The sequence below is a fragment of the Natrix helvetica genome, assembly GCF_964273705.1.
Source record: "Natrix helvetica genome assembly, chromosome: 8".
Lineage (NCBI taxonomy): Eukaryota > Metazoa > Chordata > Lepidosauria > Squamata > Natricidae > Natrix > Natrix helvetica.
Window position 1 is genome coordinate 24958424 of NC_138559.1, and position 27496 is coordinate 24985919.

Consider the following 27496-nt stretch of genomic DNA (forward strand, 5'->3'; position numbering starts at 1 on the left):
AGTGCTCCAAACGAGATAAGGTGCGTGTGGATAAACATTCCTCTGAAAGACTGTTTGCCAAGCCTTGCGGACTGTGAATGGAAAGAATTCACAGTCGTGTAAATAAAAGGGGTTTTGCCAGGACCAAGACTCTGCTTCTTGCTGTCTAAGGAGGTCTGGGTCAGAACTCTCTCATGATCCATTTCGGCCATGCACCCGTTTAGGATGAAAACCAGATGTTTCTGGTAGCCTCTCCTAGAAAGGCAAGGCCTGGAAAAACAAACCAGAATTATTTGTCCAGTTAAACAACGATGCAAGTGAGTTTGGGCATCCGGCTACCCGCCTCCTGGATCCTAATATCCATAGCCATTTCTTGCTAGCGCATCCAAATGAACAATTTTATAGGCAGGAACAGATCTGAGGAAACTATTGTGGTGCAGTGAAGTATATAATAGCCACTGTAAACCATCCTTTCTCCTCTCCCCGCCCTCCCACATCTAATTATACACATTTCTCAGAGAGTGTTAGCTGACTCAAATGAAGTAGAAAGACGGAGTTGCATGAATGAAATTGTGTTTGGGGAAAGAAAATAGTTTGATAGTTGCCATCCAAGGAAGGGGAGAGGCAGACACACACACACACACACACACACACACACACACACATAGAGAGAGACACAGAGAGAGAGAGAGAGAGAGACAGACAGACAGACAGACAGACAGACAAAGACAGACAAAGAGAGAGAGAAAGAAAGAGACAGACAGACAGAGACAGAGAGAAAAACAGAGACAGAGACAGAGAGACAGAGACCGAAAGATAGAGACAGACAGAGAGAGAGAGAGAGAGAGAAAGACAGAGAGAAAGAGAAAGACAGAGAGAGACAGAGACCGAAAGAGAGAGAGAGAGAGAGAAAGACACAGAGAGAAAGACACAGAGAGAATGACAGAGAGAAAGAGACAGACAGACAGAGAAAGAGAGACAGAGACCGAAAGAGAGAGAGACAGAGACCCACCTATATCACTGTTGGTGAACCTTTTTGGCACCAAGTGCCCAAACGGGAGCATGTGGACAGATAGATGACATTGTTTAATTGAGGGGGGCTGAGACCACCTTAATTGTGTCTCTGGTCCTCTTCAGCCATTACATCAGAGACTTTAGTCCAACGCTAAGCAAGGATCACTTAAAATTGCACAGGAAAACGACCCCCTTCAATTGCGGAGACACCGAAGATCTCTCTTATAGGAAAAAATACCACCAGCTCTTCTCTCTTCGATAGTTGTTCATAAACATCATTCCCTGGCCGAGTCTGTACAAAGCTTCCTTAGATTGGTATTAGCAAACCTGTAATTATCTCCATCAAAAGATATTTACTTCTGCCTGCCTTGTTTATGTAATGTGCAAGAAGGAAAATGGTCGTTTTTTAAACCTCTGTGGAAGCGAAGTGGAACCCTGCATGCATTTAAAGCAAAGGAAGCCTTGCATTACGGTCAGCTGTCTGCATATAGTCCTCAACTTAAAGGTAAAGGTTGCCCTTGCACATATGTCTGAAACGTCGGCAGTTCGGCAGCTTGAATCCCTAGCGCCACGTAATGGAATGAGCTCCTGTTACTTGTCCCAGCTTCTGCCAACCTAGCCGTTTGAAAGCAGGTAAAACTGCAAGTAGAAAAATAGGAACCACCTTTGGGGAGAAGGTAACAACGTTCCGTCCGCCTTCGGCATTTAATTATGCCGGCCACATGACCACAGAGAAGTCTTTGGACAACGCTGGCTCTTCGGCTTTGAAACGGAGGTGAGCACCACCCCCTAGAATCGGGAATGACTAGCACATATGCGCGAGGGGAATCTTCACCTTCACACGAGAAATGCTTTTTGTTGTGCATTTCCCACTGTTCAGCCTTACTAGAAGAGGCCATACATTTTCATTAATTTAGTTATTGGATTTATATAGCCGCCCAATTCAAAATGACTTAACATGTTGAATTCTAATGGGGTGGAACAGAAATGAATACAAGTTCATTAATTTTGGAAAATTAATAAGACCTGGAAGCTGAGAGAAAGTCACCTTCTGTTAAAAGATTTTTGTTTTGTGGGGGTTTTTAAATTCTTTTTCTCAATAAGTTGTTGCTGCTTTCCTGCAATATAAATACAGCTCCATGAAGGAAAATGACTTTTTTCCCCTGCCACGAGAAATGAATAAATTGTTTGTCCCCCATTCATCTTCCTGCTAAGCTTCGAGAGTAGTAGTTTAGGAAAACACAGAAGGCGACAATGGAGTTTGTCTTACATCAGTTATTATTTTCGCTATCCTACCAAGACACGCAAGAAAAAAATATCCAAGATAACAGGAAGACTTATCATCAGAAACGCAAAATAGAGCTCAAATGAACAATTACATAGAAATAAATGGCAGCTTTTATACAGAGATTATGAGGAAGGGAGAGAGGGATATGGAAGAAGATTGCAAATATTTCAATAGTCCCAGACAATTGGAAGCCATGTGTCAGCTCAACAGAAAAGTCACATTCACACTAATGGAAAGATAAACTCGATGTGGTGTCCTTAAACCTTTTATTTTGTTCAAATAAACAAATCAGAAAGTAACAGCGAAAACAATCTAGGGCGGGCACCAGAAGCTGACTGCAAATGTTAAATGTGAGCCCCTTTTTCCTGATTCTCATCAGAACCTTTGAATTTGTATCATTTATTAAAAAAAAAATAACGGTGGGATAAAAGCATCCGGATAAATAACAGGAGAGAAAGAAGGAAGAGATTGGGGGGGGGGGGGAGGGGGTGATACAATAGCCAGTATCGAGACTGGGAAAATGGAAAAAATGGAAAGGCTCCATTTGTGTCATGGTGTTATTTTCATTGTGACAGTTTCCTTACAGCTTAGATTGGCGTATCCAACTGTGGCAACCTTAAGACTTGTGAACTTAAACTCCCAGAAGTCCCCAGGCTTCCGAATTCTGGGAGTTTTAAATCCACACATCTTTAAAAGTTGCCAAGATTGGGAATTCCGGCTTAGATGAATTCGAAGCAAGAGGAAAAACTACTGGCCTAAACTTAGCTTATTTGGTGATGTGGCCCACTGGCGGCGTGCGGAGCTGGCAGCAGAGTTGGATAGTGAGGAGGTTGGGGAGGGACATGGGCCAGTCCTGGAGTCTGGGGAAGGCTCAGGCGAGGGCTCTGCGTCAGAGGCAGAGAGGGGACCAAGGCCATCTTGGTAGTGATGTGCTGCCTCCGGAGTCTGACATCAGTGAGGCAGAAGAACAGTGTGAGCCTGTGCCCAGTGTGCGCATGCGCAGATCTGCTCCGTGTGGCCCTGCAAAACTAATTGGCAGTTAGCTCTCTGGCAGCATTTCAAGGGAGATAAAGGTGGGTCTTTATCAACATTACCCTGAAAGAGTGTGTCAACTCGAGCAGATATCTGTCAGAATCTTCACAGACTGTTTGTGAATCATTATGAGCTGTGAATGACCATAATTCACAGCCATCTAAATAAAAGAAGGTTTTGGGGACTAGGTTTGTGATTTATGCTTTCTCACAAAGCCTAGGTCAGAACAGGTGACCAGTTGCAAAGCTATCCTTGATGAATTCTCTGATCCATGAAGTGCAAGATGATGCTTCTCAAGATTACAGATGGCTTCAAAATTCTAGTTCCCGGGGGAGGGGGGAGCCAACGTTGCAACGATACGGACATGTGGTCTCGATGCTTCGAGACCGCAGCCGATACTTTTGCCGTTAGGTGGTCTAATCGGACCTAAACCGTCCCGCAGAGATGGTGAACAGGAAGAATACGTCTTGCTGATCTCAGGGACATCGCAAAGTCCCTGATTGATGCAAGAGAAGTTCTTCAAGCCGGCGACAAAAAATCCAGCCAAGGCTGATGAAGTCGGGGAGGCTCCAAAACGGAAGGATACAGAAAGAGAAAGTGTTTCCAGCTGGTGAGGAATTTTTACCGTTTTAAAAGAGACTGCCTATAAAGAAACTTAAAATTAATTTGAATTGGAGAACAGAAGAAATAAGTGGCGGAATTAAGTTTGGAATGGTTTTGGACAGTGGGTTATCTTACTTTTTAAATGCTATGTTCATGGATGGAATTTATGCATCTTTTAAAACGAATGGATTAAGTTTTCTTCTCCTATTTTTTTATTTTATTATTCTTTGTAACCTATGGACTAAAATTCTCCTCTTTCATTACTGTGGGTGTTTTTCTAACTCATTCAAAAATCGGACCTTTTTTTTAACTTGAAATACAAAAAAGATACAAAAAGAAACAAAGAAAATTGCAACAGTAACACTGCTACTCGGAGGCTGGAGGTTTGGGTAATGGAAACAACACACTTACTTTTCTTACTGATTATCCTGCACTCCAAGGTCCCACTGCTTGTTTATAGAGAGTGATGTATAAACATGTATAAATATCTTTATATTTATAACATGTATAAATATCTGAGTTAAAATACTTGAGTTAATATGAATTATGCTTGATGACTGTGGAAGAGATGCACGAATGCCTTTTGTAACCAACTGATACACTTTCCACAGTATATAAAGAAGGAAGATTTTATGTGTTGTTTGTTTTGAAAATTAAAAATAAAAAAAATATTTAAAAAAATCCTAGTTCCCGCTTGGGGCCCAAAGAGGGAGGCTGAGCATCAAATCGACACATGGATGAACTTGGGGAAGGCTCAAATTGCTACTGAACTGGCGTGCCTGAAGACTTCTGGATTTTTACCAGTTGCAGCGTCGCTTCCTTTGGCAATTACAGTGATTATTTTTTTTTTTGCTGATATCCACAGTTTTTCCATGCTGCGAAAAGCTATGTGGATCTTTTTTAAAAGCAGAGAAAAGGGAGGCTGTATTTTAATAAGTCGACAAAGGACCTTGACTTTGTGGCAACGTTATGTACAAAACGACACCCAGGTCTTGCAAATCTTAGGACTGTCATTCCTTACGTTTCAGGGCAACGTGCTGTGCTTGCAAGCGAACTACAAGATTGTCCTTGAATTGACGGTGCCCCTTGTTTGTCATAAATACCTAATTCTGTCCTTTCCCCATAGTTGTGCTACTCTTTCTTTTCAAAGAGCTTGGGGTGGGAGGGGGAGAGAGGGGAAAACAATTTGTTCTGGGGATCTTTTTTCTTTTCTAAACATCCTGTTTAGACAAATAAATATAGCATCACATTAGCCATCTATTGATATCTGTAAATAAAATGATTTGCACAACTAATACACAAGTGAATAAAATATGCATGTTTATTAGTCCAATTAATCTTATTGCTTGGTTTTCTGCTTCAAGTAGCAATTAGAACTGGGAAAATTAAAAAATGCTGCAATGTCCACCTCTGGACTCCAAAATGACCTCAGAAGGTGCTTCAGAAAAAAATATTAGCCACAAGGGTTGTTGTGGCCCAGTTTCTGATTGGACTGTGTCCACCTCACTCACTCCCCATAAATATGGAAGCCAGAATATAGTATTCTGTCAAGTTCTTTGCCTAAAAAGAACCTGAGAATCCAACTCAAATTGTTATCTCCCAGTCTCCTTGTGGAAATTTGTTGTCGTTAGTTGCGAAGTCGTATCCAACCCATCACGACCCCATGGATAACATTCCTCCAGGCCTTCCTGTCCTCTATCATCCTCTGGAGCCCATTTAAGCTCACGCCTGCTGCTTCGGTGACTCCATCCAGCCACCTCCTTCTCTGCCGTCCCCTTCTTCTTTTGCCTTCCATCATTCCCAGCATGAGGCTCTTCTCCAGGGAGTCCTTCCTTCTCATTAGGTGGCCAAAGTCTTTTGAATTTCCTCTTCAGGATCTGGCCTTCTAAAGAGCAGTCAGGGTTGATCTCCTCTAGGACTGACCAGTTTGATGGCCTTGCAGTCCAAGGGACTCGCAGGAATCTTCTCCAGCACCAGAGTTCAAAGGCCTCCATTCTTTGGTGTTCAACCTTTCCTATGGTCCAACTTTCACAGCCCTGCATTGCAATTGGGAAAACCATAGTGGAAATGGTGTGGAATTGGTGGTCCACAAAACTGAAGATGATACCAAATGCACCAGAATAGAATGACCTTGTCAGCCTGGTTTGGAAACATTCCTTTATCCAAACTGCTGTCTGTTCTTGAGGGTCAGCAGTTCTTGAGACTTGAGTCTTCTCAGCTTACAAGGAGTTTTCAAGATCAAAATGCAGAGAAGTGACCTTGAGACTTGGGAAATGTGCTGTACCATCCAGCTACAGCTTATTCCACGTGTTATATTAAGCCCTGACCCTGGGAGAAAAAAAATACCTTCTTTCATAATTGTACTGCTGACTCAGAAAGGTAAATTTCTGAGTTACAACCAATTTATTTGCCTGTCAATAACACCCGTGACAGCTGCTGCTACTGTCAAATTCTAAAGTACGTGAAGAACACCACCGTCAAATGTTGGTTCTTTTGACCTTATTTACTGATATCTGAATGCTTTAATTATAGGTTTCTCAAAATCCAAAAAAACACCCACAAAACTCAATACTTTTTTTAATGATCAATATTTTGTTCCAAAAACATACAACCTTATCAGCTAATAAGAGCTATTTTACAAACATACATACATCTGGATAATTAGAACAATAAATTCTTTTTTTTCTTTCCTTAGACATTCAAACATGATCAGTTAAAAATACAGGATATTTGATCTGTCTTATGGTTGTTGTCCTTTTGTTGGTTGGTTGGTTTTTGCATTTTCCTTTCCCAAGAGTATTTTCAGATTGTAGTCTTGTGTTTTTCTTTAAAAGCAGAATCTGTTAAAAGGAGTAAATGCATGGCAAGCAAATAAAATACAGTTCTAGCAGTTAGAGCATTACAACAAACAATTCCATTTTTTAAAAAAAAAGAAGAGCAGAGTAACATTCCAGCTGCAGAATCCTTTTCCACAGCATCTGCCTATAAGTTGGGGCGGGGCGGGGGGGATGAAAAGGGGAACAAGAGCAAGAAGGGACTTCTTTGGAATGGAAGAGAGAGGGAGATGCAATTCACTCATCAAATGTACAACCGGCATTGAGATTCTACATGAGGAAACAGCACAAATAAAAGTATTTTTTTTTCTACCAAACCCCCCAAAAAGTTATCCTGACATATGGCAGAGTAAAAGATAATACTGTATGGGTCTTTCACCTATGCAACCTCTCTTTGCACTTTAGTTGTTAAGGGTCTCCTTTTTCTCAGAAGCTATCAATATTTTCTGGGACAAACTCAGCACAACCGTCAAGAATATCCAAGTTCCCAAAGCAATAAGGGAACTGTGTGCCCTTTCCCTCACTCCATCAAGCAATCCTATTTCTCGCCATTCCTACTCTCAAGGGTAGATTGGGTAGAAATTGGCAGGCAGTGAGAGAGGAGTGTTATGCAAAAGGTAACGCCCCCCTCTCCAAACCGAATGAAGACAATCTGACTTCCATTTGTCTCCTGCACAATGCCTCGCTGTGAATCAGGCACAAGACCACGTCTACACAGGCAGTAAGGCAAGAGACAGAGGAGCTGGTAGAGCTATGAGGGGTTAGAATGACCCAGGTCATTCGAAGCAGACCTCCAAGACGGGACCAGGGGATCATTATTTTCAGCCTCTTTCAACCATCAGTAGGGCCGTGGGAGAAAAAAAAAATGGAACACATGCTTTGCAGTCTGCCAGGCCTTGAGACATGGCTGTTCAGTGCTGATTTAGTCAACTGGGAAATACAAAGCGGAGAACTCAGAGCTAATCAGCAGCATCTGGCAGATTAAAGCACCATCGCTGCAAAATACAGAAGGATTGGAAAGCAGAATCCTTTTTATGAATTGTATCTATAACTTCTCGGGAAACCCCAAAGTCCAAGCAATCCACTATCCCATCCAGAATCCTCCAACTCTTCTCATCTTGGGCAAAGTTTCTGAATTTGGCCACTTTAAGATGTGTGGACTTCAACTCCCAGAATTCCCCAGCAGCTATACTGGCTGGGGAATTCTGGGAATTAAAATCCATATGTCTTAAACTTGCCAAAGTTCAGAAATGCTAGTTTGGGTGTACAGTCAAAGGACATGCAAACGAAGAGGGAAGGAAGCTGTCTTTAGATTCAGTGTTTGCCTTCTTGAGCCCAAATTCCAATATACTAGTCCAATAAATCCAGGTTAAAAACAAACACTTCCTAAATATGATGGTAACACTAACAACATAATATTCTCTCGTTTTTTAAAAAAGTATTTCATTGCTTATATTATTTTCAGCTAGCCGAGGGTGGGTGGGTGGTGGGTGAGAGTGAGAGTAAGAAAGAAAGAGAGGAGAGAGGGGAGGGAGGGAGGGAGGGAGGGAGAAAGAGAAAGAAAGAAAAGAAAAGGAAGGAAGGAAGGAAGGAAGGAAGGAAGGAAGGAAGGAAGGAAGGAAGGAAGAAGAAAGAAAGAAAGAAAGAAAGAAAGAAAGAAAGAAAGAAAGAAAGAAAGAAAGAAAGAAAGAAAGAAAGAAAGAAAGAAAGGCGGGCCCAAGGAAGACATGATCACAGCCAGTAGGGAAGGACAGGGAAAGTCTCTTTGGCTGGAATTCCTCATGGCTGTTCTAGAACATTAAGGATCCAAAAGTTCAACACCAATGGGAATCCCACAAAGTGCATTTTATAGGGTTGACCCTTTTCATAAAAATGGATCTGTGCTTGGGGCCTGTTGTACAGTAGATGCGCGAGGGACATCTCCTGAGATAGTCAGTTATGATGCTGGAAGCAGTTGGCGATCCCCATTTCTCAATACCTTCTCTTTCTTATCATAAAATAATAATGCCCATAACAGGAGATTGTGTAATCGGTGGCCTAGAGAAGCCTGGACAAAACACACACACAAGCACATACGATACAAAAAAAACCATCAGGAAGACAAAAACTCTGCTTTGATCTCCAGGAAGTGGGGGGGGGGGGAGGCAAATGATCTGTCCTCCATAGAGGTCAAACAAGCCTTCTGTTGGCCCTTTGGCGGAGGGCCTTCGGGCAACCTGACCCCATCTCTCTTTCTCAGGATGCTGAAGCACCTTGTGGCAGAGGATCGGACACTGGTCTTGCCAGAATATCTATAAAGAGTGTCACCCAAAATTTACCGATTTCTGGCTCCTTCACCTACTTATATTAGGGAAAGGTCTACATCTGGATCTGAGTTCCTATGGCTCCACAGATGTGGAACTGAAGCATGGGGAGATGAAAATGCCACGGTTCAGGAACCAAGGAAAATTTCATTTATTAGACTTCTCTGTTGCCCATCTCGCCTGGAAATGACTAAAATACTGACACCTTTGAAAATAGGGAAATACTTTTAAAAACAGGACCATCTGTAATCTGGGTCTCATTTTCTGAGAATTCCTTTTGAGTGTTTGGTGGCTTCAGACCCAAATTACTTTGTGACCCAGACAAGTAGGAAGTTTCCTGCCTTGAATATGCACCAGTACATTGATTGGAAATATTAGGGAAGGTAAAGGGGGGCGGGGTTCAAAAATAGTTCCTGTTCTTACAGCTCTTCTCTGTAAGTGGAAATGGATTCCTGGCAAGGGGGTGGGGGAATGTTTCTCTGTATTAATGGAGGCTATTCTGACATTCCTGCTGAAAATAAGAAGAAAAAGAAGAAGATACTCTACACTTTATAGTGCATTCAGCATAGTGTTAAAACATTAAAAGGATTTCTAGAATTTGGCACATTTAGAGCTGGCTTGCCAGGAAAAAGAAGGGACCCAAGGATTGGACAGCTGGTACAGGGAGAAACTTTTTTTAAGTGAGATGCATCCTGAATGGAAAAACTACCCGAAGTAGACAACCCACCCAATCTTAATTTTCTGTATCAATGCTATAAAGCTTGAAAAGGCCCAGCTCCATCAGAATATCAGCCCTGCATTGAGATTATTATACCACAGGTGGTGTCTGTTGCTATGATTCTCCTGCAGATGTTCCTAGTGTGATTTCAGAGCATTTTTGCATAAAGAGGAAAAAAACTAGCACTATTCCAAGCTAAGTCTCAGGTGGTTTATTAGCCACACTGGTCAGTAAGGCACACTTCTGGATACTGAACAATTCTGGCCCCTACCTTCTAAATGTAGTGGCTAACCTCTGCAGCAGTTACTCCTCACACTTCATTAGAAACTTGGTGGCCTCAGGAATTTCTGACAAATGTATTGCTTTCTCTTAACTGGCAAAATAACCCCAACTCCCACCCCAAGCTACAAATATCGAGCTGTTGCTTTCAAAGGGAAGTCCCAATTAGTACCGGGGCAGGGAACACAACTCCCAAATTCTGATCCTTATCTCTCTTTAATTATAAAGGCATTCCTTTATAATTAAAAATAATTATTATTTTTAAAATAAAGGCATTCCCAAAGAGAAATTTGGTTGCCAGTTTGAAATCCTTCCCTGGCTATGTAGTGCACAAGAAGGCCGCCTGCCTGCTGCTAGATTTCGCGCTACACACACACACACACACACACACACACACCCTTCTGAGGAACAGACTCCTCGTTGGCAGAATCTAGGGGGGAAATCAAGAGACACACACAACTCAGTTCAGAGTAAGGGTTCAGGAGGAGAAGAAAGATGCTGGGAACCTAGGAAACTGGCACTATCATTTTTTTTTTAAAAAAAAAAGCAAAATAAAATACAAGTTAAAGTGTGCTTTCAGTACACGGAATGAAGTCAAATAAATACATTGATTTTTTTTAATGTATAGATACATTTTTTATATCCTACACCCAGAACTTTATACATTTGGTTTCTTCTTTCTGTTCCTCTTTTTTTCCTCTGTTTGGAATCAAAAAGAATTTCTGGTAGCAAGAGGAGGGGAACTAAAATCACCCCCCCTCTCCCTGAAAGGCTAGTGCAGACACCTCAAAGAAAAAAACTGCCCCCTTCTCCACTATGTGGAGCCCCCTCCCGCTTCAAGGGTCCATTGAAAGAGGCCTAAGGCCAAGAGAGTCCAGGCAGAGGCCGGCTGAGGCTAGCAGAGGCTGACTCAAGGCAGAAGGCTCCATCCAATCTCCAGCGATTGGCAAGAAGGTGATTAACTTTTATCTGAGGACAAAAATAGAAACAGAAAAGAAGGGCTGAAAAGAAAACCACCAAGGAGGTCTACGGAGATCCTCAATCATGCAGGGGGGCTTTTCCAAAAGGACTTTCTTGGGGTTTTTCCCCTTTTGAAAGTTTTTTGCTTCTCACCCAAGAAGCTTCTTCAGTTCTGAGAACTGAATAGATAAACCATTTTTACTGATTTCCAAACTTGTGTCAAAATTCTGGAAAGATTTTAGAACCATTCTCTCCCAGCCCCCAAACTGGTTCTTTATATGCAATTGTTCCATTAATTAAGGGGTGTGTAACCTTTTCCGGGCTGAGGGATTAGACTTGGCCTTTAAATGGCACGCCAAGGACATCACTCAACAAATTAAATTTAATTTTGTTTGATTAACATTTAAATAAGATTAAATGTTACCACCATGTTTATCCCTGACGCAATGTATTTAATAATGCACAATATATAAAAATGTGGTAACAAAGATTTTTGGAAGTCCTAGATTGGGCATCTTTGTTTAGACAGGGACACAATTAGACATTAGCAAAAGGGAAAATGCTGAGCAGAGAGGATGCCAGGCCAGAAACGCACAATCAGCACAACTAGGTATTGATTCATAATGTTTAGTAACCAGGGTTTTTTTTAACTAAGTGTCATGAAAACTGAAGAATTCACCACACAGTAGCTTCCCTTGGAGCTAAATCCCCCAAATTATTAACACATTACTTTACTATCAAATCAGCTATCAGAGGAATAGGACAGGCATACCCAAATGCTCATCTGTGGTGATGGAGCCAGACAGCCGATGCTGAAGAGCAGCGTAGTTTTCCTCCACTTCCTGAAAAACACAATCCATCATATACACTTGAAGAGAGTCTGATGAACTTACCATGGTGAACTACTCTAGAGAAACACATTGTGGCCCAAAACGCTGCTTGAATAGGGGAGGTAGACTGCCAAAAGCTCTCCAGAGTAAGGAGAGATTGTGCAAGGTTACCCACATCTACTTTGTACAGCATATTCTCTCTCTCTACCTCTCTCTCTCTTTTTCTCTCTCCCCCTCTCTTTTTGTCAGCAGGCAACAGGAACTGCATTTTTTGGTCACTGGCTTGTGATCAGCTGGGAATGAGGGTTTCATTGTGCTTATAGTAGCTAATATTGCCTACATGGACTCTTTTCATCACTTTGGATTCAATTTTTCCCCCATGACTTGGTTGGTTTTTTAAAAAAAAGATTGGGAACTTTCAGTTTGGCAAGTTTGATTGAAATCACTGGGTGAGTTTCCTTCAATCCTTTAAAAAATGTTTACCTACACAAGTTTAAAGATTTATATCAAAACAAATGAGAGGAATATGCAGGAAAAGGAAGATTATTGTTCAGAGGGGCTTGATTTAAGCCTCTGAAGCTAACTGAAAATATCCTTTGTCAGGGGAAAATCCTTTGTTTATATACTGTGCAACTAATAAAGACAACTTTGAAGATTGGACACTAGAGAGCACCAAATGGCTATCTTAAAATAAATGTTTGATGTTTGAGTGCAGAACACAAATTCTTAAAGCCAAAGTTAGGCAAGAATCTTTTTATAAGGTGGCAACCAACTCTTCCATTTAGGACACTATGCTCACATCAAATCTTTCTGTCTGATCTTAGTACTGTCGGCTCTGCTAGATTCCTCTAAATAAAATATTGACTCTTCTCTTTTTGAGCCTCTGAGACTTGAATAGGGTTTTGTTTAATTTTGGCTCAGGAAGTTTCAACACCTTGGCTTTGATAAATCAACATCGATTTCAACCTTTACATGTCAGTCTTCAAAGCTTTAAGCTGTATGATGCCGTTCTTTTCTATAAGTCATTCCTAACATTCATTCATTCTCCAGACATGAAAGCTTCTCTTCCTCAGGGTTATTCCAAGGTTCTCATTTTTCATCTCTGTCTCTAAAATCTAGGACAAATCTTTAATCTTCAGCAACCCAGTCAGCAAAAGGGAGAGATAATATATAAATATAATTCTGGATAACATCTGATTCTCCTGATTTTAGAATTTATAGGGCAGAACTGAACATTAGTGTGAAAATCAGTCAAGAAGAAAAACACACCTCTCTGGATGACTTACTCCCCACAAGCTTCTTAATCTCCAATTCCTTAAAATCTAGCCATTTAAAAAAAAAAGGCATATACAGCCCAAAAATATTCCATTTGCATGAGAACACGCTACCTTCAAATGCTGAAGGCTGGCCTCTATGTTCTGGATGTAACGCATCATCAGGGTACGCGACTCGACAGAGAAGGAAGCCAATGCATCTGAACCGGATTCCTTGGCAGCTTGCCAGTGGGAGGCCAGCAATTCCTCTGCAAATGGTGAGCTGGCTGTAACTGGCTGGCCATCCCGAGACCTGGGCTGCTGGTGGGTAGAGTCCGTTGTGCTTCTGTCTGCAGTGCACTGTAGAACCAGCGAAGTGACCTCTTCGTCAGTGGAGCTCTCCTGTACTGTGCCATATCCATCAAGGATCAAATAATTTCCTGCAAAGAGAGCAACCTTAACGGGCCCCATTTATGAACAGCTCCAGCAAATAAAGGGCTTGGGGAGCACATAACCCAATCTGTCTGTGTCTGTGTGCCTCGTGCAAACTTCCTACCCTGTTTCCCCGAAAATAAGACTTCCCTAGATAATAAGCCCAATGAGCGCATGAGCTAAAATAACCCTAACCCCCCAAAATAAGCACTTCCTGAAAATATTGCAACACAGCAGCAGCCATGAGGAGACCATGTTTGCCGCCTCCTGCACCTCAAAAATAATAAGACCTCCCCGAAAATAAGGCCAAGTGCTTATTTCAAAGGTTAAAAAAAATAAGCCCCTGTCTTATTTTGGGGGAAACACGGTATTTCTCAACACACTTTTGCTGCTCTGTTAGAAAGCTGTTCCACAGTCAACTAATTCCTGCCACACTTTGCCCTCGCTCTGGAAAAAAAGAGAGAGGCACAACTTGTGCTAGATGGGAAAAAATGTGTACTTTCTTAAAAGTAGGTGCCATGTAGGGGAAGTGGCAATCTGAATGGGATTTTGGGTGAACAGAAGGGGTGTATATATATATACAGATTAAGGGGCCTTGTAAGTCACCTAGTCCAACCTGCTGCCCAAACAGACCCTACAGCATTTCTGACAGATGGCAATCCAGTCTCTTCTTGAAAGCTTCCAGTGATGAAGCTCTAATTGGATTTAATCAGTCTTTTATTGCTCCAAAAGATCAAAGGGAAAAGGTCCAACCATGATAAAACAGCCAACAGCTGGAACTCGACACCACATCTCCAAATTCTATTTCTTATTTCTCTCCCAATGCATTTCAAACATATCCAGAGAAACTCTGATTACTAGGAACATGCTTAATGAGAAAATTCAGCATTTAGCAGATACTCTTAGGTTTTGTTGTGGCTCAGAAGCACTCCATCATCTTTCCCAATGACATCCAGGAGCTTTTATAACTCAGTTGTTCGTTTCAAATTTGTACCTTTGTTGATTGACTCACCTGAGATCCGTAGTTGCACCTCTTCTACCTCCTTCCCATCACCTTCTGATGGGTTCCCTTCACTGTGAGCTTCCTGAGCATCAAAAAAGTGCTCCCCACCATCATCCGCAGCACTGGTTCCTCCTCCTTCCAGTTCCTTGGCTGGGGGTTCTGCGTTTGTCCTCAAGGGGTCCACCAACTGCCTGCTATGCAACACAGGGTCCCCTGAAGATACCAATTCGTTTGAAGGCCATTTATCACAACTAAGTTCAAAGTCATTTGTTTTTGTCCCCATGGGTGTCCTTCCAGGCCCGGACAGGGTAGTGTCATTGTTATCTGAGTACTGAAGTCCTCTCTTGACAATGTTCTCCTCGGGGGGCCCTGACAGATCTCTTCTATGGTCAGAAAAAGGATGCCAGTCTTCAAGGGACACTTGCTCAGACATGCCAAGCTGCTGCATCAGTAATTTCTTCAGTAAACCCACTGAAAAGGAAATGCGAGAGCATCAAAGGAAAGTCCTGGCAAGTATTCCCTCTTCTTGGAAGGCATCAGTCAAGAGGCAGGAGCCCAAAGCCCTTGGGAAGGAGCCACTGGTTCTCACTGCTTTTGCCCTAACAACTGGAAGACAGAAGTCAGATTTCCCCAATCTAGCACTAACTGCCATCAGCCTTCAGTCAAATAGTCAGGGATCAGAGAAGTTAGAAGTACAGCCCAAGTCACCTTTCACTTAGTTTAGGGCAAGAGTCAGCAACCAATGGCTCTGGAGGCTCTTTCATCCCTCTGCTGTGGCTCCCTGTTGCCGGTCGGCGCCACAATTGATAGGGCTTTCGGTTAGGACAGGTAAAGGAAAAAGGATGTTGTGCCAGGAGGAGACTCTATGGTAGGGGAACAGGACCTCTGGTCAACAGAGGAACAAGGATGCCGTGCTAGGAGAAGACTCTATGATGGGGGAACTGGACTTCCGGTCGGCTCCAGAAATGAATGGGGGGCTTCTGTTTAGGACCTTTGTGGCTTTTTGAGTGTTTAAGGTTATCGACCCGTTTTAGGGAAAGCTAAGCCAAACTGGAAGACAGTATAAGGACAACACTGGTATTATTATTGGAGTACAGTCATAGGCTGATAATCTGATTTTCTTTTACCCTGTTTGAAAGGCAGGTTATCTTCATTTGTTCCAAGGGCAACAGATACCCCTAAATCCATCAGACAAATTTTCTACCTAGTCTTCTCAGATTCATGTACCTTCAATTACTTACAGTTTCTTAGTGCATCCAATGCCCATCGATTTTCTGAAGCTTGGAATGAGAGGTCTGGACTACTTTGGCTGTAATGTTCCGGTGACTCTTTGATCAGTAAGTCCGCCGGTAGTTTTTCTCCAAACTGCTTGTTGGCTTCCAGAAGTTCTTCCTCTTCTGATTTCTCAGACATGGTCACTGAAGAAGAGGGAGTCTTCAGCCCCAAATCTTTATCTAACAAAGAAACCGAATGCCAAAATGAATGCGAGAGCTTAAAAGTAAGCATAAACATGAATAAGTATGTGACATTCTCTTTGTCTCATAGTTTAAATCTTATTAGCTCTTCTTTTTGAATGACAGCTCAAACAACAGAGCTTACGATTAGACAGCTACATATTTATGGACTTCCAAATCTTTTGAGGCAGGGAATATTATGTCAAACAGAATACAAAATAGTATTAATGTACCATTGACTACTGAGTCTCTTGAAGAAAGAAGTGAAATATCTGCAGAATGCTGTACCATACTCGTCTAAGGTAATTTTCCAGAAAGGCTCATTTCAATCGAGAAAGTGTTTTTCAAACTCTCCAGCATAATCAACAGTGCCTTGAAATCTGCCCTTAAGGTTTTTTTTTTACCTGGACTTTGTTTGCTGCTACCTGGGCTTGTCTGTTCTTCCTTCAATTTATGCTGGTCATCTTCTTCGTCATGGTCTTCCCTGAAAGCCAAAGAAGGAAAAAAAAAATCAACCACTCTGGAATCCTCACTTGTAAGGTGTGTCTTTGTAAAAGGAAGATCCTGCTTCGTTATTTGCTGTCTATGAAATTAAACACCAATCAAAATTTCTTTTCATTCACACGAGGGTTTTCTTTTTTTCAACTTACTCGCATGGTCCCGATTGTGGCAATGGAATTACATTTCTGCCTCTTCCAACTTTGACGGTTCCTGCCATCTGTACTATGAGGTCCTGCCATCTATAATAATGCAAATATAAAGAAATTTGTCCAAAATGCACCACCTTCTCTGTCTCCCGAGAGATAGACACAAGCTCTACTCCTGTCAGTGCTCCATTTAAGGTATTGTGTCTTTTTCTACATATATGTGGCCTTGGTGTAATGAGGGTACTTACGTCGCTCTGAAGTATCTTTTCTGCTTGAAATTGAATAGGGCCATATCCCTAATTTTCATACTTTGGGTGCTTTTCTTGAACTAACTGAGATTAAAAGCTTTAGCAAAACATAGGGCATCCTTCCTGTCCTTCTTCTCAAACGACAGCAGAAACACAAACTGTCCAACATTTTGCCTAATCGATGACAGGTGGCCAAATGTAACTTACTAAAGACCACAAATATTCAGTATGACATGTTTTGAGAAGCCCTGCTGTTGAGTAATATGTTATTAATTCAGGTTGACCTTAAATGTGGAATACTACATGGATTTTGTTTCTTGGTTAAATCTCCTCTAATCTATGCTCCATTTTTATCTGCAGAAGAGAAAAATGACTTTATATACCAAAATGGGAGGAAGAAACCTCAAAGAATTCTATAAAAAAACAATACCCTACAACTTCTACAGGGAAGCTCCTTCACAGATTTGGAACACAAGATTTATTTCTCTCCTTAACAAGTGATAAATAGTCTGCATTTTCCCAAGTCAACTTACACTGTCTTTTCAGAAACTGTCTGTGCCACTAGTTCATAAATCTGGGCTCCGTTTTCCGACATGGAAATGACAAAGAATGCTTTATTATCTGGAGAAACAAAGAACAAGTTAAGGCTGATAGAACCTCTATCTTCTTTTGATTTAGTAGAATTCAGCTTTGTATATCAGATATGGTTGAGAAGAAGACAGTAATTGTTGCAGTAACTACATGAGTTTAGAATGGACTTGAGTTGCACAGGTTGAACACAATTCCCCTTTTCCCCAATCAACTTTTCCAACAGTCAGTGTGTTCAGCCTGTTTTGTAAAATGCTCTTAACTAGTTCTTATCCATTGGGTAAAATATGCAGATAAATAAATGATAAGAAATGTCATGCAACCTGTTAACTTCAGTCAAGAATATAGCTGCAAGAAATAATTCCACACAGAAAAGCACCCATGCCTAAGCACTATTCAACTAATTAACTGAGGTTAAATAATCCTGTCTTTTAAAAAAAATCTGGTTTCTTAAATTGGGAAGAAGTTATGTGGCTCTATATTCCTTCAATATACTTCTTTGCTCAAGTGTGGCTCTTAATGTTGTATTTCCTGCATCAATCCTTGGTCGAGTAAACGCTAGCAAAGGTGTCATGACTGAGGTGGGCCATTTTGTATTAAGGATCATCGAACAGGTGAATAAAAAGGGCAATGCAGTTCACTTTTACTTGCATAAAGTTCTATGGAAAAGTTAGTCCTTTCCAATGGTGGGATCCTGCCGGTTTAACAACCAGTTCAGTGATCGCGGCTCCACGCACGTCAGCAGTTTTAACAAAACTTACCTTCCACGTTACTTCTGGGGAGTTACACACCTGAGACGTGGCAATCCGCTCTGTTGCGCAAATCAGCTGAGAGGATATAGGTAAGTAAAGTGCAGGGGTGGGCCAACCTGATCGTTGGAGCTACCGGTTCACCCGAACTGGCTGAATCCCACCCCTGGTCCTTTCACTAAGCAGTTACCAGAGCTCCTTACGGATACTACTGATATAAATTAAATTCTTCAAATATCGAAGACTGATTATGCTTTAATCCACTAGAAACCAAATAGCTGAAATTAGCCATTGCTTTAATCTTAGCCCAAAGGAATGCAGCAATTCTCACACTTTACCTCTCGCAGGTCAGAAGTTTAATTACAGCATCTATTACGCCATTTACTGGAAAATCAATTATATAACTTCTGTATGGAACCTAATTAAGCTCTTTTCCCAAACTGGGTCCTTACAAGGAGAGCAATTAGGAATATATATACTTAAATGAAGGTTAGAGACTAAAAGCCGGCTTTTTAAGAGTAGTCAATTCCGGCAAGCACTTTTATTTAACTGGATTAAAACAGGGCTGCTTCTATTAAGTATAAATCTACTGGGTAGGAGAATGCCACAATATTACCCTCCTAGGACCTTTCCCCAGAAAAGTCTGAAGTGCAGCAGACTGAAGATACAGGTAATCAACAAGATGGTAACCATGGATTTTACTGTAGTCCTGTGTGAATGGGTTGAACCATTGTCTTGTTGTGTTACCTATTTGCATTTCAACTTCAGTTAACAGACCCTTGGGAGGTCCTTGGGTTTCATTACCCCAAAACAGATAGCCTCATCAATGCTCTGATGATGTTACCTAGTTTGGGCAATGAAATGCCTACAAGAATACAACCAAGCTGAGAGAGACCACCGCGGACCCTCGTTTCAACCCTCAGCTCCAAATATTGTCCTTTACTGGTAACAGACACTTGGCCTGATATGCTCCTTTCCATCCAGGGGATGGAAACAACAGTCCATTATATTACTTCCACCAACTGATAAGAGGCTGTTACTGGAAAATACACGTCTCTGGATCGACCAGACAAGACGACATCCATACAGCCTGAAAAATTCCAGCTCTGACTCAGCTGCTCATAGTGTATTCTGTCAGAAAGCCGAGGGTCAGCTAGCTGCTTGAGAGGAGCGTCAAGGTTCTTCTTAATGAGCAATGATTCTTCCCTGAATCCCATCCTTATACCCAAGGGCAGATTGGATTAGATAGCACCATTTTTTCAAAACAGTGTTAGAACCACTTAACATTCTCAGTCCTACTAACCTGTAGCCACTTGGCGAACCAAGACGGTGTTCAATTTAATAACAGGGCTAAATGTGTGCTTGCTATCGGCTGTATTAGCCAGGATCTTGCTGTGACACCTCAACACCAGTCTGTCATCTTGCTTCTGCAACAATACCAGAATATCTTCCAAGAGCAATGTATAGAGATCTGCAGTGGTAGGAGAAAAACGGAAATGGGCTATTATTTTTACCTTGTTGTTATCGAAGGCTGCATCCCAAGCAGAAGCAATAAGAAGCCATAAAATGTCTCAGCCAGGCATACGAAGCATTTTAGACCAGTCTGTAATTCTGAGAACCAGCTTGAAAACCGCTGTGGTCTCTATTATCTTCCAATCCACTTCAAAATACTCACTGCTTAATAAGGAAATAACATAACATCCTCAAGTAATCCCCCCCCCCCAATGTCCTACAAGTCTCAATGAAAAGAACAGGTAACAACATACCAATAGTTTTGTCACGATTCACCTTCCAAGTCAGAGGCCCTTCATGAATCATTTTCTTCTTCGTTAGATCTAAATTCTATCAAAAAAGAGCAAAAAAATTTTTTTATCCATTTTGATTGGTAGGTCCTTGGTATTTTGCTGCTTTTACTGTATTTTACCTCCTATTAACTGTTTTAGTGTTGCAAATACTGTTCTGGTGATTGCTTGTAGAATTCAAAATATTTGTCAGAAGGACCACCATTTCAAATTTGAAGAACCAATATCAGAGATCTTATTTATTCACAGAAAAAGGCAAAGAGTGATTTTAATTATTTCACTTTGTAATTATTGTAGGGAGGTCATTTTGCATCGAAGAATTCTAACCTGAGAAGAGGGACAAGAAGGGACTTCATATTTCCCTTTCAAGTCTCCCTTTCTAGGCAGTAATTCTCATTTTATATAGCCTGATCCAGCTTGCTGATAAATCCAGGCCCCTCTGTGTCCTGAGCAGAACTGGCCCCAAATGTGGGCGAGATATGTAAAGTTCTCCATTCCTTTTGCTTTGAGGTATCTTAAGCTCCAAATACCGGAAGCAATAAAATTGGGTAGAAACAGAAGCAAAAAGAACGATAAAGTACATTTATGAATGCTTATCAGATTTCAGGATCCCTCTCTTCTTTCTTCCACTCACCCTGAATTCATCCAGCAAAGGGCCCTCCACCTGCTTCAGGTAGGACAAATCAAGCCGCCGCTGGTAGTCCTCCAAATGCTGTTGAGAAAAGACAAATTCAAGTCAGTTACTCTGGCCAAGGACGATTGGCTGAAGGCTAGCAACAATTAGTTGCTCTGGGATCCCTTTAAAACAAAGGACAAGATGCCTTCTCATTTATAAACCCATAAACCCATCTTGCAGCCAATAATCCCCTTCAGCTTTTGAAAACCGATTTACACCTGCCTCTTCTTACCTGCTTGTTCTCGGCTTCTTTGACAGCCTGGTTCACAAAATTGAGAATCTGCCGACAATGATCTGCTGCTTTTTTCACTTTGTCCTTCTCTAAAGATTGCTCTAAAAAATGAAACGGGTGAAATGTGAAACAATAACAATGAAACACGTAGCTGCACTCACACTCATTCTCAAGACAAAATGCATTCTTTTGTCTGCTAAGACAAAACGGTTAAGACAAAATGTGAACGCCCCATATTTTCAAGTTTTTTAAAAGCAAATTACGAAGCTGAACTTAGTATCAATGCTTTGTGAAATCCATGCATTAATGTTGTAGGTCATAAGATTGCAAAACGGGAGGAACCGCAATGGCAAAAATGAATACCCGGAATACTTTTATCTCATCATTAACAATCTAATTTTTTAAATCACAACTCATCACTTTGCTCCTTCATCTGGAGGAAAATAAGGGAAATTCAGAAAGATGAAGCAGCACGGAAATGGGGGCAAATTATTTTTCCACAGAATTTGTTAATTTGGGTTTCATTTTGAACCCAAACTGTTCTCTGTAACTGCCACATCCCAATCCAGCCACAAACAAAATGGGCTACGTGGTACCTGAGTACTTTGCAATATTATCCAGCAAGAGGGGATACTTGGTGAGCCGTTGCATCTCAGTGGGAATAATATCTTTTAGCTGTAATCGGCGACACAGTGGATTGCTCTCAGCTTCCTAAATGGAAAAAGTGGAAGTGCATTTGTAATTTTTATTAAGACCATAATTACCTGAATTGATACTGCCCTATAAACGTTTTAGTGGTTTGCGTTTCAGGCTAGAAAATGCAAGTTAAGCAACAACCAAGATTAAGGAGAAATGCAAACAATTCTATTTTAGTAGGCAATTAGAGGAAAGGTCCAGCGTGAAACCTGGGAACAGCTTCCGCTACTCATTATTTCAGACTTGATATGATCAGCAATCAATCTCTGTCGCAGGCTTCCAGGAGATGCTAGCTTAGTTTTTTGCGCCATGTAAAGAGTACATAATATTTTAGAATCACAACCACTGAGCCGAGAAAATTAGCAAAGATCTTTCATCAATCAAGTGAGATACTTGGCATTTCTTCTTTTTTCTCCTTCAGTTTTTTTTTAAAAAAACCAGGACATAGCCTCAGAAAGGTTTTTTCTTTTTCTTTTTCAAGAGCTCAACTTTGGAAATGGAGAGCTCCACTTCCTGCAGAGGCTAAGATGTGAGAGGTTGTCTTCCAGCCTATAAATTGACTCCCAGAAAGCTCATGAAGCTAACATGAATCTGAACGAGCTACCAGCTCATTACAGACCTGAGCTAAAGGGTGGAGAGGAGGCACTAGTTGGCAGCTCTCATACTGAAATGGAGCAAATGCCACCTTCGCTGGATTAGTCTGTCAAAGATTCATAGCAAAAAAATAGCTCATGCCCAAGAAGATTAAGTACCGTTCTAATTTACAAATTGCAGGTAGCCCTCAACTTACGACCACAATTGAGCCCCAAAATCTCTGTGGCTAAGCAAGACATTTGTTAAGTGAGTTTTGACTTTATTTTTTGTTTTGACACAATTGTTAAGTGAATCACTGCTGTTCTTAAGTTAGTAACATGGTTGCTAAGCAAATCTCATTTCCCTACTGACTTTGCTTGTCAGAAGATGGCAAAAAGTGATTACATGATCCAGGCACATTGCAACCGTCATAAGTATGAGTCAGTTGCCAAGCGTCTGAATTTTGATCACATGATCATGGGGCTGCTGGAAAGGTTGCAACTGTGAAAAATGGCCTTGTCACTTTTTTCCAGAGCCATTGTAACTTTGAGTGGTCACTAAATGAACTGCTGTAAGTCGAGGCTTACCTGTATAAAAAAGTATAATTTTAATTATTATAAGTTGTCTAGGGCTGCCTGGAGCTGAGAAGGGCAGCATATAACATGAATGAATGAATGAATGCTTTGTCCTCTCCTCCAATCTCCAGTAGCCCTAAAGCAAGGATCAGCTAGACACTGAACCCCTAAATATTTACCTGGACAAAAGTCTGGAAGCGAGAGTCCTTCTTTTGCCGTGACTTGATCACTTCAAGAGCAAAAGGTTGGTTGCTACAGAAGGTAGCTGTGGCTTGCTTCAATTTCTCCTCGCCTCCTCCACTGAACTGGGATGAGAATCCACAGGTACAAAAGGTTAAAAAAATGTAAATCATAAACATTCATCTGAAGGTATCATGCTAGTAATAAAGCCGAGGTGGCACAGTGGTTAGAGTGCAGTATTGCAGGCTACTTCAACTGACTGCTAGCTGCAGGTCAGCAATTTAAATCTCACCGGGTCAAGGTTGACTCAGCCTTCCGTCCTTCCGAGATGGGTAAAATGAGGACCCGGATTGTTGGGGGCAATAGGCTGACTTTGTAAACCGCTTAGTGAAGGCTGTAAAAGCACTATGAAACGGTATATAAGTCTAAGCGCTAGTGCTAGTATGAATTAATTATTTAACACAGCAGATGGGTGCTTGGGACAAAACATGTTTCTGTGTTAGCCAGTTCATGGGAAGACCCATCTGCCTCTTTCTTTCCACCCTTGTACACAAATTTTGGAAAATTGTGGTTCCTATTACCAGCTTTAATATACAACTCCCAAGATTAAATGGTAATTATCATAAAACCTATTGCTACTAAATACCAGCATGCCTCATTTTAGTGAATCCTGATTAACCCTTTAATGCCCTGATGGATGCATTAATACTTGCTGCACTCTTGCATTTTAAATGTTCTTACTTGACTCCAAAAACCTAAAGAGAGAACTTATAGCCTGAAACATTCCAAGATGCTTAATAACTGTCTCTACCTATCACTTCCAACTTTTGCACTCTCTTGACTTTGTGAACAAATTTTAGAGAATAAAAAGTCCTCTTTTTTCTTTAGGAGGTATGGTGACCTTAATCTAAATTATCTTATTCACATATTAATTATATAAGGAAGTCATTCAGCTAGATATTTCTTAGCAGAAGCAAATACATGCCCATGCTTCTCAATCTTCCTATATTAATACTGCCCCTTTTATTTTATTATTACTGCCCGGAATGGAAGAGTTTCAGATAATAGATTTCTAGACAAGATAAGCAGTTGTACCTCAGCTGATCTTTTATTTCTCAAATATTTCAATACGCTCAGAAAAAAAAAGCCCCAAACTTGTGTTGTTTTTCATAGGTACACACACAAACATTTAGTTTACCCAAGTTAACAAATCTTCTCCAATTTGATCAATTACAGATGTCTCGTTTCTTTTCCTCACTGCTTTCATCTGCTCATTCAGTCCAGCTAAGTAGCAAAGAAAAAAAAAGAAAGAAGGAGAGAGATTTGGGAAAAACCAAAGCAAATTGCCTGAAATCAATGATACTTAACCACCCCATGGTTATTTCAGGATCCACTTCTGAGTGGTTATAACAACCAGCCACGTAAGTTGTTTTTTTCTTCCTGCATTTTTCTGCAATGCAGGGTTCCCTTGATTTTCAGAACAACACTTGGTTGATCCATTGGCTGGGACAGAAATTGACTGATCAGCTGGGTAGCCGAACCTGACATTGTGAGCTGAGAAAATGACTAATCCAAAGATACCCTGCTGGCTTTCATGTCTAAAGCAGGAAAAAAACTCAAGTCTCCTGATTTCTAGCCTGGGATTTTAACAACCAGATCAAGATAGCTCTCTGTAGAGTATAATATAACACAACATAGTATGTATTACGGTAAGCTGTTTTGCTATTCAATATGTTAGAATAGCTGTCAGACGCAATCCGAAGCCTTCGACGAGGTCTCCAAGCGAAGAAGAATCAATTGACAGCCGGAGGGGGGGGGGGGGAAGGAAGCCTCCTGCCGCCCCCGCACTCGACAGCCACCGCTGGACAAGCGCCCCAACGAACCTAGGCTCCGTTAGTTACGAAGAGCTGAGAATCCCCGAAGTCCTCCCAGCAGTATAACAGCAATGGCGTTTTAAAAGGAAATTTTCCTCCTGACTACAACGAATACAAAAATAAGAAAATCTCTAACTAATGAGGAGAGTCCCAGTCTATTCACCCAAAAACTGAGGAACTCCCCAAAAACACATCCGAACTGGGCTGGACTGAGAGAAATGAAAAATAATCAGCCCCATAAAATCCTCCTCCTTCTGGTCATCATCTTATATATTATACATATTTAATATATACCCTTTTTTGTCCAATAGCATTTACAAGCGATTGACTCACAGAGTGAATTAATTTAAAGTCTGAGACAGGATAAGAAGCTTGCAGTGAGCACATATTCAAGCATCGTTCTACTCTGGTGACCTAAGAAAACCCTTTCCCACACATACAAACAGCTCTGCAGCACAATCTGAGGCCCTAAAACCCCAGCCAGCCCCTCATGCCTTAGATGCGACACCCTCAGTGAAGCCTTCTGGGCTAGTCACTCTGATTACTGCTTTATTAACCCAGCAGTCAGATAGCCTCACTCACTGTGAAGCTGGAGGATATCCTCCAGGTTCGAAAATATTTTCCGCAGGTCAGGAGCTGTCAGGATCCCTTCGCGGGACACACGCTGATAGAACAAGTGATCCAGGACTTTCAGCTTACGGACATGAGCACGTTCAGTGTAGAATAACTCTGGAAAGAAGGACAACAAATAAGAGTGACTGTGATGGTCTTCGTAAGGGAGAAGAGGCGATTAGATGAAGAATGGGCAGATAAAGAACACCTTCAGACTAATATTAGGAGGTATTCCCTGAAGGTGACAATTGCCGAACGATAGAACAAACAAACTCTTTTAGATAAAGAAGCATCTAAATCACATACTCTAGCTGTCCTTTACTGCCCCAAATATATCACAATTGGCACTGCCTTCAGAACAACGGCAGGCCAATCTCCCTCTCCTCTTCCTAGCAATCTTCCTCTGGGCAAGGTGACTGAAAGCCAACGTTGCAATTTTGAGGGTGCACACAGCACCTTGGTTACAGAAAACAAAGAAACAACCAAGCATGGCATCCCTCTGGTCCTCCCCATGCCCCCCTCCTCCATAAACTCACCATTAATCACTTCCTGCCGTTTAATTTCAGAGGGTTTCAAGCCAAGCAACACTTCACGGCTCACCAGCTGCTGCCAGTTGGGCTGGTCAGTCTCCATGTCGAAATCAAAGAGCTCATCTTCACTCTGGACATCCCCAGCATTCACACTGTCCACCCTAGGAAGAGGGAAAGGAAAGAGGCCTCTTTAACTTTAGCAAGGGGAAGTCTGTGGGAAGAGTAAGGGAAAAAACCGAATGATCACATAGCCTGGGTCCTTGGTGACTAACACTTGCCTTAGGGTTAGAAATGATGTCTAATCAAGCTTTGTATTGTATCCTCAGTATTTTCTTTTTATATTTTAGGTGGAGAGAGCCACAGGGTTGTAGCTCAGCACAAAGGGGAAAGGCACATTTCCCAAAGACAACATAACAGCTAATTAAATTTTAATGAGGATCCACCTGCTCTACACCGTGTCCAGGTTTCACAGGAAAGCTTCATATTCATGTATTTGGATTTCTAGTTGTCTCTATCCAAAGTCAATAAAGATGCTGATAGTTTATGGGATTTTTCTTTCTTCCGCTATAGTCAGACTAATGTAAGAAACTATGGCCAAACCTATTTTCAAAACATGTATGCTTATACTCACTTGCGGAAAGGTTTTGGAGTCCCTGATTCTCCTAACCTAGAAAGGAAAACACACTTTTATTAAAACATTACTTGATAAAGTGATTTTTTAAATTGATCACTTTAGACAGAGAGTTCAATAGCAGTTCAAGATGAACTTCATACCAATGAGGAGCACAGTTATAAAAGACTAAAAACAGTGGTCGACAATTGAATTGAACTTTTAGGCTATCATCTCCGGTGTCCTAAAAAGACATGCCATACTTAATTCTCTAAACGACAAAAGTTACTGCTTAAGTTTGGGACTAAGACTTGCCTATCAACTTCTCCTTCTTCTTCTTGCAAATGGTCCAGGGGAGGAGATGGGAAATCAAATATGATGCCAGGTGTACAAGGTGCGCTGTCCACAGAATCACCAGAATTAATTGCTTCTCCAACTTGTTTTGGCCCTAAATATAACACAACAAATCAATAAGGTAGAGCTGTATTAAACCCACTTTCTAAAGTGTTTTCCACTATTTCTCCATCTATTTTTCCTAGGACCATATCATCTCTTGAATGAGACAAGTGGCCTTTTCAATAGTCAGAAACCTATACAATGACAGTGACCTCCATGGCAGTGGAATGTTTTCCTCTTGCAACTGGAAAGTGAAAAGAGACTGTAATGCGGTTTTTGACAATGATGTCAATTTACCTGTCTCGCCATCTTTGCTCCCTTCCTGAGATGGGAACGTTCCGGAAGCCGCTGGAGACACAAAATTAGCAGGCAGGAAGGCTGAATCCATGCCATCACTGATCCCACTTTGGCGCATCTTGACCAAATCTGGCGGTTCTGGGCTGACCGAAGACGATGAGGCTAAGTGCTTTGGATGGCGTTGTTTTTGTATCTCCATGGCTCTGCCTACTGGGTGGATAAGGAGTAA

The 27496-nt window shown here is 41.4% G+C and overlaps 1 protein-coding gene across 5 annotated transcripts in view; it reads right to left on the reverse strand.

The window, feature by feature from the left end:
• Positions 1 to 6477: 6477 nt before the first annotated feature.
• Positions 6478 to 27496, reverse strand: part of ARHGEF12 (Rho guanine nucleotide exchange factor 12) — a 69627-nt gene continuing 48608 nt past the window's right edge. For 2 of the 5 annotated variants that reach the window (XM_081961099.1, XM_081961102.1), the window contains 20 exons: positions 27268 to 27477; positions 26890 to 27022; positions 26596 to 26631; positions 25971 to 26125; positions 25405 to 25551; positions 24147 to 24232; positions 22948 to 23073; positions 21521 to 21635; positions 20925 to 21025; positions 20651 to 20728; positions 19981 to 20056; positions 19518 to 19685; positions 17411 to 17498; positions 16633 to 16722; positions 16387 to 16466; positions 15770 to 15982; positions 14538 to 14999; positions 13229 to 13533; positions 11783 to 11852; positions 6478 to 6756 (listed from right to left, as the gene is read on the reverse strand). In XM_081961099.1, the coding sequence (XP_081817225.1) occupies positions 6719 to 6756; positions 11783 to 11852; positions 13229 to 13533; positions 14538 to 14999; positions 15770 to 15982; positions 16387 to 16466; positions 16633 to 16722; positions 17411 to 17498; positions 19518 to 19685; positions 19981 to 20056; positions 20651 to 20728; positions 20925 to 21025; positions 21521 to 21635; positions 22948 to 23073; positions 24147 to 24232; positions 25405 to 25551; positions 25971 to 26125; positions 26596 to 26631; positions 26890 to 27022; positions 27268 to 27477 (2777 nt within the window). In that variant the 3' untranslated portion in view covers positions 6478 to 6718. Of the gene's footprint in view, positions 11020 to 11782; positions 11853 to 13228; positions 13534 to 14537; positions 15000 to 15769; positions 15983 to 16386; positions 16467 to 16632; positions 16723 to 17410; positions 17499 to 19517; positions 19686 to 19980; positions 20057 to 20650; positions 20729 to 20924; positions 21026 to 21520; positions 21636 to 22947; positions 23074 to 24146; positions 24233 to 25404; positions 25552 to 25970; positions 26126 to 26595; positions 26632 to 26889; positions 27023 to 27267; positions 27478 to 27496 lie in introns of all 5 variants that reach the window. The other 3 variants (XR_014176065.1, XM_081961100.1, XM_081961101.1) reach the window with 3 other exon arrangements.